The sequence below is a fragment of the Neoarius graeffei genome, chromosome 10, assembly GCF_027579695.1.
Source record: "Neoarius graeffei isolate fNeoGra1 chromosome 10, fNeoGra1.pri, whole genome shotgun sequence".
NCBI classification, from domain to species: Eukaryota; Metazoa; Chordata; class Actinopteri; order Siluriformes; family Ariidae; genus Neoarius; species Neoarius graeffei.
This window is the reverse complement of record NC_083578.1, coordinates 92658677-92673399: the sequence shown is the minus strand read 5'-3', so window position 1 is coordinate 92673399 and position 14723 is coordinate 92658677. Positions and strand designations below refer to the sequence as shown.

Below are 14723 nucleotides of genomic sequence, written 5' to 3'. Positions count from 1 at the left end.
ACTAGTATTATTTATTTATTTGCACATGATAAACTTGACATTAACTCGAAACAAAAAAAATAAACAAATGAGATGAACTATGGATGCTATTGTTATATTCTAACAAACTCAGTGGAATATTTAGGCAAGTATATTCTTCAAAGCTACATTTTTGTCTAATTTTTATAAATAATTTTATTTTGCCACTTATGTCATAGATTACAAAATATGGCATCAAATAGATACACATTATTGTTAAATTCTGTTGCTTTTCTATGTTAAATCTATGCAAAAAATGTGTTCTATAGCATCTTTAAATGTTAAAATCTCAACAGCTTCAGGGGGCATCGCCCCCTGTACCCCCAGCAGGGGCGCTGCCCCTGCACCCCGCAAAGGGCTTGCAGCCCCCTTCACCCATGCTGATAGTTTCTGACATTCCTCTATTTTTTTCAATTACTGCTGGGATCCCTGGCTTAACCTCCGCCTACTACTCTTTCTTACTCGCCCCTTTCTCAGAAATACATTGAGAGGGCTGTGTGTGTGTGTGTGTGTGTGTGTGTGTGTGTCATAAAATTTACTCACCAACCAACTCATTGGGATCTTTCTTCTCCCCCACTGTGTCGTCCTAAAAAACACAAACACACAAACACTTAAAACAATATTCATTAATTATCAATTAATCAAAAAAGATTTATAGGATTAAAAATATTTACATATAACCCCAATTCTAAAAAAGTTTGATGCTGTTTAAAATGTAAATAAAATCAGAAAGTGATGATTCACAAAATCACAGAAACTCTATAATTCACTTAAAATATTAAAGATAAAATATCACATGTGGAAACTGAGAAATTTTATTGTAGCAGTTACCTAACCAACACTAACAATTCCTTTCATTTTGTAGTAAAAGTCAGTAAACCCCCCCCCCCGGGGTCGTTATCCAACAAAACCCAACCAAACACCACCAACACTGAACCTAAAACCCTCTGCTCACCCACCATTACTAAGAAAATAAAAACAATTAAACTAAAACAAAACTCCACAATGTTCAGACAGAAAATTAATAATAAAACTACAGTTAATACTAAACACTAAACTATTTTAAACAAACTCGTTCATCCCCTCAGTGAGGTGTGTAACAGTATAAACCCTCAGAGAGCGAGCTGGAACTTTAGCTCAGATCTGAAATTTAGCACGTTAGGCTAATGTTATTAAATTTGTGATGCTTTTGTCTCTTAAACATTAAAAACATCGAATGACGTCAGGATGTGATATAAGGATTAATCAATAAAGAAATAACGATAAACCTTAAACTTGACTTTTACGAACTTATTCAACTTATGAACGTAAAAATCTGCTGTGCTGTGATTAAGATTAATAACTAAAGCCTTCAGTTAGTGTTGAGAAACTCGTCAAAGAACAGGATAAAAGTTTAAAGCTGATGCTGCTGTGTGATTGATCGTGACTCCCTCTTCCCGGAGGCTACGTGATGACACATGGCCTGCAGCGATGGAGTTTAACAGAGGTGGTGATGTCTGGGTTCTGCAGGGTGTGGTCGCGGAGTCTGAACACGCCTCAAAGCTCAGAAATGTTCAGCGAGGTCCTTTAGCTGCTCGTCTTTATGAAATCTGTCCAACTTTTACATCAAAACATGAGCTTTAATCAAGTTTAATAAACCTCTAAATAAAAACATTATTAGAAAAATTCGTTTCGGGTCTCTCTGACATCCCTCACAGCTGCACTGTAATTCAGGTTTAAAATGTTAACAGGGAAAAAAACCCACTGTGTTTTGATCATTTTTAAATGTTAATTATCAAACAGCTAAACTGTGATGAACTTCAGCTGGAAGTGAACATTTAAAACTCACGCGTCCTGAATCCCGTTAACTCTGTTTGGTCAGGTTTTAGACTCACTCACAATAAAAACTAACCAACACTAAAAATACACAACATTTAAACTTCAATAGACTTTTAGTTAAAAGTAGCTGTCTAAAGTATAAAAATGTCTCTAAAATTCACATTTTAAATGTTTTAAATTCAGTGGCACAACATTTTGATAATCAGTTAAACTACAGCTGAGGTCAGAAGTTTAAAATCATCAACACTTAAAAATTATACTTCATTAAATGTAGCTAGCTGATGAACAATTAACCCCTAAAAAACACATCTAGCTAACACTAAACCCGGTCACGCTTACTGAGCTTAACTTACACTAATCCCTGAAAGTTCGCTGGTTAGACAACAAACACCAGTCAGAGAGCGAACACTTACAACTCACATTCATTCTTAAATCCTCATTAATCAACGTTAATCAGATTTAAAAGACAAATCTCAGTGAGTCAACACTAAACATACACAACAGTTCACTAAAATCTACTTACAATTAATTTACTCAATTTATAATTTTTCTTAAACTTTTATAGCAAATGATTATTAGCTTTACAAATCAAATCACAGTTAATAATTTAAACACAAATCTAAAAGATGAACCGGATCAGAAGGGAGACGTTTTTATTGCTTTGTCCAAATACCTTTGAATCATCGTGAGGTTCAGCCGAGTCGGAATCCTCCATCTCCTAAACACACACACACACACACACACACAGAAATTTTTATGAGCAGAAGATTTATAACTGATAGCTTTATAAGAATTTATTATTATTTTAATAATCTTTAGTAAACGAAACTCGGAGTTGTGCTCGGGGGTGTGGATATCTGGATATTCAGGAAAACTTAAGAATTCAGTTTTAAAAACAAACGGAAACAATCTGATGTAAAAACAAAACAGGTCGTGTAAGAATGTGAAGAAAAGATGAAGGTAATTTTATGCTTGTGGATAAAAAAGAATAAACAGCGGAAAATTTTATTATTATTTTAAACAAACTGCATTCATAAACATCTACACAACCTGTGTGGCATTTCTGTCAAATTAAAACATTAATTTATATCATTATTATTATTATTATTTTGATAGACAAACTAAATGTATCAGTTTATTTTTAATAATTTAACATTAAGATTTTAACCCACTTTATTATTATTTTAAAACCACTAAGCTCATGTGTTATTACTGTGATATTATTAAAACCCCAATAACCCAATTAAGTTAATTTATTATATAATTGTTAATTTCCCAATTTAGATTTGTATAAATTTTAACTTTAACCCAATTCATTCATTATATACACACTTTCTTTAAAAAAAAGTGTCAAAATTTATTTTTAATATGCAAATTTAATCCAATGTATGATGCAATTTTTATATTCTCTCTAAATCAGATTTATTACATATTAACAGCAAGTTAATAATAAAAACTAATAAACCAATGTTTTTAATATTTAAACTTAAAATTAATTAGAACACACTTTATTTAAAAAATTTCCTCACTGACATAAATCGGTTTACATTAACTCATTAACCCCCCACACACACCATATCCTAATTCAACTCCATTTTTCATGATTAATACACGAACCTAATCAATAAAAAGTTTCTGTTCGATACTCCATTTATTATGGAGATGAGTTTACTGTGCGCAGGTTAATCTCACTCTTATTCTCTTTAAGGGAAATTTAAACCTGTGAGTCACACACAGACCCGCAGCGCCACCTGCTGGTGAAGTGTTTACAGAGTTTACAGCCCCATCGGGGGCCCTCACAGCAGGGCCCGAGACCCAGCAGCCTGTAAACAATATTTCTGTGTAAATGTGTGTGTGTGTGTGTGTGTGTGTGTGTGTGTGTGTGTGTGTGTGGTGGGAAGACAAAAAAAAAAGTTTATCTAAAAAAGATTTTCTGTAGGGCAGCACGGTGGTGTAGTGGTTAGCGCTGTCGCCTCACAGCAAGAAGGTTCTGGGTTCGAGCCCCGTGGCTGGCGAGGGCCTTTCTGTGTGGAGTTTGCATGTTCTCCCCGTGTCCGTGTGGGTTTCCTCCGGGTGCTCCGGTTTCCCCCACAGTCCAAAGACATGCAGGTTAGGTTAACTGGTGACTCTAAATTGAGCGTAGGTGTGAATGTGAGTGTGAATGGTTGTCTGTGTCTATGTGTCAGCCCTGTGATGACCTGGCGACTTGTCCAGGGTGAACCCCGCCTTTCACCCGTAGTCAGCTGGGATAGGATCCAGCTCGCCTGCGACCCTGTAGAACAGGATAAAGCGGCTACAGATAATGAGATGAGATTTTCTGTAAATGCAGCATCCTGAGTGTTGTCCTAAAAAAACCTCAATATCACATGATCACATTCCTGTGTCTCAGTATTGATTATTTTTATGCAGGTGTTTAATCCACACTCCTCGACTTTTATTTAATGAACAGATCACTCACACTGAGGAACAAACTGCTCCTGGAGTTATGGGTGATACCATCATTATTACCACCTCGCGCGGGACGGAGTCCACCGGGGGCCGAGGGATTCTTTTCAGTCGGGTTTCTTTGTTTCTTTTTTTGTAAATGATGTTACGGGAAAACGGCTGGACCAATCTTCATGAAACTTTCAGGATAGATGGGTGTTGGTCTCAAATAGAACCTCCAACATTTTTGGGGTCATTCGGTCAAGGTTTTTGTGGCTACTGCTTCATATAGAGGCGCTAGCCACCATGTCATCGTGCTGTAGGAGTGTAACAGTCGCGAGCAGTACGGTGTGAGGGCAGCATGGTGTGTTCTGATTGGCTGAGAGCAGCAGAGAACCAGAACCACCCTGTGTCTGAAATCACTCCCTACTCACTATACAGGGCACTATATAGCGAGGACGCCATTTTGTAGTGCTGTCTGAAATGATAGTGAGGATTATTACACCCTGTATAGTGCACTCAGAGTATCCCACAATGCACTGTGAAAAGTAGTGTACAACTGATGGTCACTAACCAAAGCAATATATCCCATCATGCACTGCAGTCACGGTGAAAGAAATCAAATTAAAAGCCTCAAATGTGATTTAATAAAAAGCAGCAGTGAAGAAAGAAAGAAAGGATTCAGTTTTGATGTAAAAGAAGTGAAAGCTGCAGCAGACATAAAGTACTGTGTATTGATGAATGTGGGAAATACACTCAGTATAATATGGATTTATCACAGAAACACATGCAGGGATTTATTATTTTGAGTGAAAACCCACCAGCTGACTGATCGGTACATTTTAATTGTGTGACAGTAATGATGTAAATACCAGTGGAGTAGTGTCCCAAAGTGCTTTTACATCTTACCAATGAGCTCACTGTATAGTCCTCTAGATAGAATTCCCTAGATAGTGAGTAGGGAGTAGTGAACGAGTGAGGGATTTCAGACACAGAGTCAGAAAACTCGCTACCATTTTGCCTGGCAACATTTATCACTATAATCGTGATTGGTCATTAGTACTTCCTCACACACATGTGGCTAATAAACGCAAATGCAGCTGTAAACATCAGGATTGTGTCCAGACGCAGCGCTGTGTAACACACTGACCGAGTTCCCATCGTTCTCATCGCTCTCTTCATTCCCCGACTCTCTCTCATGTCCATCGTCACCTCGCCCAGCGTCATCATCCCCGTAACCAGCCGACACCAAGCCCCCATGAGCCTCTGCACCACACACACACACACACACACACACACATCAATAATCAGTGACACACAAACACACTCAGACTACATGATACACATCTGTTCAGAATACAGAAACAGAACATGAGAAAAATCACTGATTATTAATTAATTAAAGCCTCGGCGATGTGACTGAGGTTTTTAAAAACTGATCTTTATGATGTCGGTCTGAGCAAACGCACAAAATGATCAGATCACAATTCTCAAAGGATTTTCAATGACATTCATCACGAGTTGAGTTTACTCAGACTGACACTAACAGCAACGCAGTGCGACAGCGCCGTGATTTACACACATCACCGCAAACTCTTTACATTCAAAGCATTTACAGAAAAGAGTGCAGCACTGAAGCTGAGAATTTAAACATTTTGCAATTTAAAGAAGCAGAAACACACCACATCAGCTGCTTCCACTCAGTGTGTAATTAAAGCACCTTTAAACTAAATAAGCAAATAAAAAGAATAAACTAATAAATAGATAAACAACCAAACAAATAAAAAGATATCACAATATTTCAGAAAAGTATACTGTGAGAATTTAACACAATATCTGTAATTACACCGTTATATCGCCCAGCATGAGCTCTGTGTTTATAAGTTCAAGTTTAATAAAGCTGTCGATTATTATCTTTCGTTCAGTCTGTATAATAAGCCTATTCTCTGTGCTTCCAATTTCTAGTCAGTAATTCTCCAGTATTATGATCCGGGTGTGTTCCTGACGCTCTTCACACTCTGTGGTGCAGTGTGTGTCTGTAAACAGCCCAGGTGCGATGTTCAGGGAGCTGAACTGCAGCGCCGCCCTGGTGTTGGGGAAAGTTCACAACATGCTCAAAGTTCTCACTGCCGCAGAGAGCAGAACGAAGACTTCACTAACAAACTGTGATATTTGTGTGTGTGTGTGTGTGTAAAATATATATAAAGCCAGTTATTCCCCAAAATCGAGTCGTACATGAGCTGATGGGTGACGAGGCGTGTAGCACCGAGTTGTCTATAATCCACGTACAGTGAGATTGAGTAGAATAACTGTTTTATTCTGGCCACATTCACTGGAATTTGAGAAGAAAAACAGAGCATTTTTATTTTTTGCAAATTTGAGAAATAAAAACTTTATACAAAATGTCCAACAAAATCATTTCCGCTTAGAATGTAAACAAACTGGTGAAATGACAGGAGCAATTTGTGAAAAATGAGATAATTCTTGAAAAAAAAAAAAGAGATATATGTTCTTACCATCAAAATATTTTTAATCCATATTTTGTTGCTTTTTTTGTATTTTTGGGGATTTTGTTTTCAAGTAGAGTTTTAAATTTTGTCCTTGGTTGGTTCAGCAACACACTCCGCCATTTTGTTTTTCTCTACTCACGGTATATGAGCTGATATCCTAGTAGTAGAGTAGCCAATCAGAGCACATGATTGCTCATATCCAGTAATTGTGGACAGAGGAAAATGATCCAATATTACATATCTGTCAGTGGCAAAAGTATGTGAACCTCTAGGATTAGCAGTTAATTTGAAGGTGAAATTAGAGTCAGGTGTTTTCAATCAATGGGATGACAATCAGGTGTGAGTGGGCACCCTGTTTTATTTAAAGAACAGGGATCTATCAAAGTCTGATCTTCACAACACATGTTTGTGGAAGTGTATCATGGCACAAACAAAGGAGATTTCTGAGGACCTCAGAAAAAGCGTTGTTGATGCTCATCAGGCTGGAAAAGGTTACAAAACCATCTCTAAAGAGTTTGGACTCCACCAATCCACAGTCAGACAGATTGTGTACAAATGGAGGAAATTCAAGACCATTGTTACCCTCCCCAGGAGTGGTCCACCAACAAAGATCACTCCAAGAGCAAGGCGTGTAATAGTCAGTGAGGTCACAAAGGACCCCAGGGTAACTTCTAAGCAACTGAAGGCCTCTCTCACATTGGCTAATGTTAATGTTCATGAGTCCACCATCAGGAGAACACTGAACAACAATGGTGTGCATGGCAGGGTTGCAAGGAGAAAGCCACTGCTCTCCAAAAGAACATTTCTGCTCGTCTGCAGTTTGCTAAAGATCACGTGGACAAGCCAGAAGGCTATTGGAAAAATGTTTTGTGGGCGGATGAGACCAAAACAGAACTTTTTGGTTTAAATGAGAAGCGTTATGTTTGGAGAAAGGAAAACACTGCATTCCAGCATAAGAACCTTATCCCATCTGTGAAACATGGTGGTGGTAGTATCATGGTTTGGGCCTGTTTTGCTGCATCTGGGCCAGGACGGCTTACCATCATTGATGGAACAATGAATTCTGAATTATACCAGAGAATTCTAAAGGAAAATGTCAGGACATCTGTCCATGAACTGAATCTCAAGAGAAGGTGGGTCATGCAGCAAGACAACGACCCTAAGCACACAAGTCGTTCTACCAAAAACGGTTAAAGAAGAATAAAGTTAATGTTTTGGAATGGCCAAGTCAAAGTCCTGACCTTAATCCAATGGAAATGTTGTGGAAGGACCTGAAGCGAGCAGTTCATGTGAGGAAACCCACCAACATCCCAGAGTTGAAGCTGTTCTGTACGGAGGAACGGGCTAAAATTCCTCCAAGCCGGTGTGCAGGACTGATCAACAGTTACCGCAAACGTTTAGTTGCAGTTATTGCTGCACAAGGGGGTCACACCAGATACTGAAAGCAAAGGTTCACATACTTTTGCCACTCACAGATATGTAATATTGGATCATTTTCCTCAATAAATAAATGACCGAGTATAATATTTTTGTCTCATTTGTTTAACTGGGTTCTCTTTATCTACTTTTAGGACTTGTGTGAAAATCTGATGATGTTTTAGGTCATATTTATGCAGAAATATAGAAAATTCTAAAGGGTTCACAAACTTTCAAGCACCACTGTAATTACAGATATTTTCACATCATATTTTTGAGTTCAGTGTGAGAAAGCGCAGAAATAAAATATGATTTACACTCCTGAAAATATGACACAATGTGACCCTGACTAAAGTGATGAACCTGGAGCTTAGTGAGCACTTAATGACACGACGCTGCACTCAGTGAGAGTATTGGGTGACGGGTGCTGCGTGACGTGTGCTGGGTGACGGGTGCTGCGTGACACATGCTGCGTACTGGGTGATGCATGCTGCGTGACGAGTGCTGCGTGATGGGTGCTGGGTGTGATGGGTTCTGTGTGATGGGTGCTGCGTGACGGGTGCTGCATGCTGCGTGACGGGTGCTGGGTGTGACGGGTGCTGCGTGATGGGTGCTGCGTGACGGGTGCTGCGTGTTGTGGGATGGGTGATGGGTGCTGCGTGACGGGTGCCGCATGCTGCGTGATGGGTGCTGGGTGTGACAGGTGCTGCGTGATGGGTGACGGGTGTTGCGTGATGGGTGCTGCGTGACGGGTGCCGGGTGTTGCGGGATGGGTGACAGGTGCTGCGTGACGGGTGCTGCATGCTGCGTGAAGGGTGATGGGTGTGCCGGGTGCTGCGTGATGGGTGCCAGGTGTGACGGGTGCTGTGTGATGGGTGCCGGGTGTGATGGGTGCTGTGTGATGGGTGACGGGTGCCGGGTGTGACGGGTGCTGTGTGACGGGTGACGGGTGTGACGGGTGCTGTGTGACGGGTGCTGTGTGTGACAGGTGCTGCGTGATGGGTGCCGGGTGCTGTGTGTGACAGGTGCTGCGTGATGGGTGCCGGGTGTGACGGGTGCGACAGGTGCTGTGTGATGGGTGCCGGGTGTGATGGGTGCTGTGTGATGGGTGCTGTGTGATGGGTGCTGTGTGATGGGTGCCGGGTGTGACGGGTGCGACAGGTGCTGTGTGATGGGTGACGGGTGTGATGGGTGCTGTGTGATGGGTGCCGGGTGTGACGGGTGCTGTGTGATGGGTGACAGGTGCTGTGTGATGGGTGCCGGGTGTGATGGGTGCTGTGTGATGGGTGACGGGTGCTGTGTGCCGGGTGCTGGGTGTGATGGGTGCTGTGTGATGGGTGCTGTGTGATGGGTGACAGGTGCTGCGTGACGGGTGCTGCGTGATGGGTGACAGGTGCTGCGTGATGGGTGACAGGTGCTGCGTGATGGGTGACAGGTGCTGCGTGGTGGGTGACAGGTGCTGCGTGGTGGGTGACAGGTGCTGCGTGGTGGGTGACAGGTGCTGCGTGGTGGGTGACAGGTGCTGTGTGATGGGTGCCGGGTGTGACAGGTGCTGTGTGATGGGTGCCGGGTGTGACAGGTGCTGTGTGATGGGTGCCGGGTGTGGCAGGTGCTGTGTGATGGGTGCCGGGTGTGGCAGGTGCTGCGTGGTGGGTGCCGGGTGTGACAGGTGCTGTGTGATGGGTGCCGGGTGTGACAGGTGCTGCGTGATGGGTGCCGGGTGTGGCAGGTGCTGCGTGGTGGGTGCCGGGTGTGACAGGTGCTGCGTGATGGGTGCCGGGTGTGACAGGTGCTGCGTGATGGGTGCCGGGTGTGGCAGGTGCTGCGTGGTGGGTGCCGGGTGTGACAGGTGCTGCGTGATGGGTGCCGGGTGTGACAGGTGCTGTGTGGTGGGTGCCGGGTGTGACAGGTGCTGCGTGGTGGGTGCCGGGTGTGACAGGTGCTGCGTGGTGGGTGCCGGGTGTGACAGGTGCTGCGTGATGGGTGCCGGGTGTGACAGGTGCTGCGTGGTGGGTGCCGGGTGTGACAGGTGCTGCGTGATGGGTGCCGGGTGTGACAGGTGCTGCGTGATGGGTGCCGGGTGTGACAGGTGCTGCGTGATGGGTGCCGGGTGTGACAGGTGCTGTGTGATGGGTGCCGGGTGTGACAGGTGCTGCGTGGTGGGTGCCGGGTGTGACAGGTGCTGCGTGATGGGTGCCGGGTGTGACAGGTGCTGTGTGATGGGTGCCGGGTGTGACAGGTGCTGCGTGGTGGGTGCCGGGTGTGACAGGTGCTGCGTGGTGGGTGCCGGGTGTGACAGGTGCTGTGTGATGGGTGCCGGGTGTGGCAGGTGCTGCGTGGTGGGTGCCGGGTGTGACAGGTGCTGCGTGATGGGTGCCGGGTGTGACAGGTGCTGTGTGATGGGTGCCGGGTGTGACAGGTGCTGCGTGGTGGGTGCCGGGTGCTGTGTGATGGGTGCCGGGTGTGGCAGGTGCTGCGTGGTGGGTGCCGGGTGTGACAGGTGCTGCGTGATGGGTGCCGGGTGTGACAGGTGCTGTGTGATGGGTGTGACAGGTGCTGCGTGGTGGGTGCCGGGTGTGACAGGTGCTGCGTGGTGGGTGCCGGGTGTGACAGGTGCTGTGTGATGGGTGCCGGGTGTGGCAGGTGCTGCGTGGTGGGTGCCGGGTGTGACAGGTGCTGCGTGATGGGTGCCGGGTGTGACAGGTGCTGTGTGATGGGTGCCGGGTGTGACAGGTGCTGTGTGATGGGTGCCGGGTGTGACAGGTGCTGCGTGGTGGGTGCCGGGTGTGACAGGTGCTGCGTGATGGGTGCCGGGTGTGGCAGGTGCTGCGTGGTGGGTGCCGGGTGTGACAGGTGCTGCGTGATGGGTGCCGGGTGTGACAGGTGCTGTGTGATGGGTGCCGGGTGTGACAGGTGCTGCGTGATGGGTGCCGGGTGCTGTGTGATGGGTGCCGGGTGTGGCAGGTGCTGCGTGGTGTGTGCCGGGTGTATGATGGAGGCTGGTGATTAGAGCAGAGCTGAGTGTGAGATTGTAATCGCTATGTGACTCTGACCCGCTGCAGCCTGCACAAGCCCTGTGAGTGCGCGCGCACCCCGACCCATAAACCCATGGTGAAAAGCGGAAATACACAGAACACTGCTTTATTTATTTATTTAATTATTTATTCCTCTCTCAGATGGAGAAGAGTTAAAGCTGATGAGCAACATGCATGATCTTTATTTAATATTAATTTACATGTTCATCACTTTCCAGCCCAATTTAAAGAATAAAAACCCTTAACCCACTGCAGCGGTCAGTCAGCGCGCGCGCTCTCTCTCTGCCAGTCTCTTCACTCCGCTCTTTCAGAAGCTCACTCACTTCCTGTTCATTTCACCGAGTTACAGCTCATTACAATGATTTCTTTAATAAAATACACAACACTGTACCTTGTTCATCGGTATCTGGATCTGAGTCCTGCTCTGAATCGTCTCCATAAGCGGCTAAAGAAGACAGAAGCGCACTTTTCCTCCCGCTCGCCATGACTCCACTCGTCGCACAATGATGACGCACAATAATAACTTGTGCGCATGCGCTACAACCGGCTTCGCTCCAACTAAACAAGTAATACTAATAAAACGGATATTGAAGAATTAAGCATAAAACTGTAAAATAATTGAGTTATGTCAACAATTAGAGTGATATGCTATATTTTTAAACTTTGTTTTTATGTTTTAGGCTTTTAGCTTTTTATCCTCAACATATTTTTGTACATTTTTTGGGATTAAAACATCATACCGGGACACTGACAAAAACACTAACTATAATAATTACAGCAACACAGAAATCATATTTACTGATATATTTTATGGTAATGGTTATGAGCCAATGTTTGGATAACCATTAAATAATACCTTAATTACCAAGAAGCCAACTACCCTTTATTTATGTGCAATATTTATTTTCACCATTAGGTTAGTCTCTTACTCAATGTATCTTATTTCTGCTCTTAGAATTCTAACCATCGAGGCACTGGTTTTTGCATTCTCGATTCCCCTTATAGTAACTTACAGTATTTCTATTGTTGCTCTATTAGGCACTGTTTTTTAGGCATTTATTTATTGCACAGTTTTTATCACGTTTCCCCCTCCAGTTTGTATTGTTGTATTTTAACTTATACTGTTTTGTTATGAGCAACTTCCTTCGAGATTAATAAAGTTTTATCTTATTTGTCACACGTACAAATTAGCACAGACTTAAGCACACAGTGAAATTACATAATTAATTCAAATTTTACATAATTTATTATTATTAATTTAAAAGTAATTACATAATTTTCTATATTATTTATGTGCAGTATAAACATTTTGTTTGCTTTTGTTAGTTTAAGTATAATCTTTGCTAAATAACAGTCATTATTTTACTTTCAGTTATTTTAAACAACTTTTATTTTCTCTTTTATTTTTACTTTTTTAAAATAAAGGAATATATGCTGAAGTTTGTTATTTCCACCACAGATTCTGGTTAATATTGTTGACTGTTTCTATTTTAAACTTCACTTCCGGTGTTGCGAGGCGACGCTGCTGCCCGGTGGTTTGTTTGGTTGCTATGGGTTACCGCCCTCTCTGCTCAATAATCCGGTTCCTCAGTTCATCTGCAGGGGTTTAGTGCAATTTCGACCTCAATAACAATAATAAAGCTACTTTAACTTTTATTATATTTATAACCGCTCTTCTATTTATTATTATTATTATTATTATTATTATTATTATTATTATTATTGTTTATCTTCACTGAATCACCACCAAAACAAACTCCTCCTCTGTGAGAGCGGACTGGACAATAAACCCGGTTCTGATTCTGATCCGAATTCTGATTCTGATTAGTCTGAAGCCTCTTTGACTCTGAAGTTTGTGAACTTAAATGTTTGAATAAAAATGCCTCCGAAGCGCATGAAGGGCGAGGCGAGCGGAAGTGCGGGTGTGGCGGGCCGGAAGCAGTGGGAAGCGGCTCTGAGCTCTGCAGTGCTGCAGGAGGTAAAGTTTCATTCCATTCACAGATTTACAGTGAAAACATTTAACACATTAAACACAGTTACACGCTCTGCAGTGATAATAATAATAATAATAATAATAATAATAATATGATTAATAAATCAATAAACTTTTATATGGTGTGTGTGTGTGTGTTGTAGGAGTCTTGGTGTGTGTGTGTGTGTGTGGTGGTGTGTGACAGTGTGTATGATGAGGGGTGTCTCAGAGCTCTGTGTCACGCTGTCCAGCAGCCCCTCCGTCAATCCTTCACCCTCCTGTCCTGGGAGAACCTGCTGGAGAAGGTAAAGAACCGCCGTCCTCATCTCATCTCATTATCTGTAGCCGCTTTATCCTTCTACAGGGTCGCAGGCGAGCTGGAGCCTATCCCAGCTGACTACGGGTGAAAGGCGGGGTTCACCCTGGACAAGTCGCCAGGTCATCACAGGGCTGACACATAGACACAGACAACCATTCACACTCACATTCACACCTACGCTCAATTTAGAGTCACCAGTTAACCTAACCTGCATGTCTTTGGACTGTGGGGGAAACCGGAGCACCCGGAGGAAACCCACGCGGACACGGGGAGAACATGCAAACTCCGCACAGAAAGGCCCTCGCCGGCCACGGGGCTCGAACCCAGGACCTTCTTGCTGTGAGGCGACAGCGCTAACCGCTACACCACCGTGCCGCCCCTGCCGTCCTCTCACCAATAAACATCTGGGGTAGAGTGGAGTTCCTGTTCCCGCCTTGAAGTTGATTATTTTCCTCAAACAGCACATCATGTGTTTTATTCCTCTCACACCACAGCAGTTTACCAATGATTACAGTCTTTTATTTTATTAAAGAAGCCTCTTTTTATTTCTGTTGAAGTTAATAAGATAAAAACTGTAAAGAAGTGTAAACTCCTCTGTCCTGAAGACGTCAGAAAACGTAAAGTTCCAGCTTCACCTCTGACATTGACGCATCTCTGACACAGTGCTGACACTGGAGACTCCTTCCAGAAATGATACACAAACCTTCACTAATTACAGAAAACTTCACCACATCAACTATTACACTGGTTTTTAATCTGTTGCATCTACTGGACGAATCCCTGTGAATGAGCTGCTACTATAGAAACAATAACATATTAAAATGAGTGCATTAATATTAATATAAACCTGTGATTTAGAAAATTAATCAACATCTTCTGACCAGTCAGGACGCAGCACTCAGCAGCGCCGTGGTGTAAATGGGATAAAATCTCATGTGAGCTGTTCACTGCTGACTCTTCATGTTTTAGTCAACAAATATGTTATTACATTCTCATGCACACGTTATATGGAGTTTTAATAAAAACAATCGTTTAATATGTCTCAGGTTAATGATCTCGGGAACCCAAAGGCAAGGAAAAGCAAAGAGCTTCCTGCATTTTATGAGGTAAAAAAGAAAAAAAATGACACACACTGCATACATATTACAGATAAAACACACAAGGTGGTGTTTAAAGGAAACGTGTGTGTGTGTGTGTGTGTGTGTGTAGGT

The 14723-nt window shown here is 43.1% G+C and overlaps 2 protein-coding genes across 2 annotated transcripts in view; one reads left to right on the top strand and one right to left on the bottom strand.

Annotated features, from left to right (window-relative positions):
• Positions 1-11742, bottom strand: part of sap30bp (SAP30 binding protein) — a 29042-nt gene extending 17300 nt beyond the window's left edge. Inside the window, exons 1-4 of the mRNA XM_060932661.1 lie at positions 11613-11742; positions 5411-5526; positions 2510-2554; positions 562-604 (exon numbers count right to left, since the gene is read on the bottom strand). Of these exons, the coding sequence (XP_060788644.1) occupies positions 562-604; positions 2510-2554; positions 5411-5526; positions 11613-11706 (298 nt within the window). The 5' untranslated portion in view covers positions 11707-11742. The remainder of the gene's footprint in view (positions 1-561; positions 605-2509; positions 2555-5410; positions 5527-11612) is intronic.
• A 1358-nt stretch (positions 11743-13100) lies between these two features.
• The window catches only part of spag17 (sperm associated antigen 17), a 151713-nt gene continuing 150090 nt past the window's right edge, over positions 13101-14723 (top strand). Inside the window, exons 1-4 of the mRNA XM_060932660.1 lie at positions 13101-13199; positions 13358-13498; positions 14559-14618; positions 14722-14723. The exon at positions 14722-14723 is cut by the window's right edge and continues 130 nt beyond it. Coding sequence (XP_060788643.1) covers positions 13101-13199; positions 13358-13498; positions 14559-14618; positions 14722-14723 — 302 coding nt within the window. The remainder of the gene's footprint in view (positions 13200-13357; positions 13499-14558; positions 14619-14721) is intronic.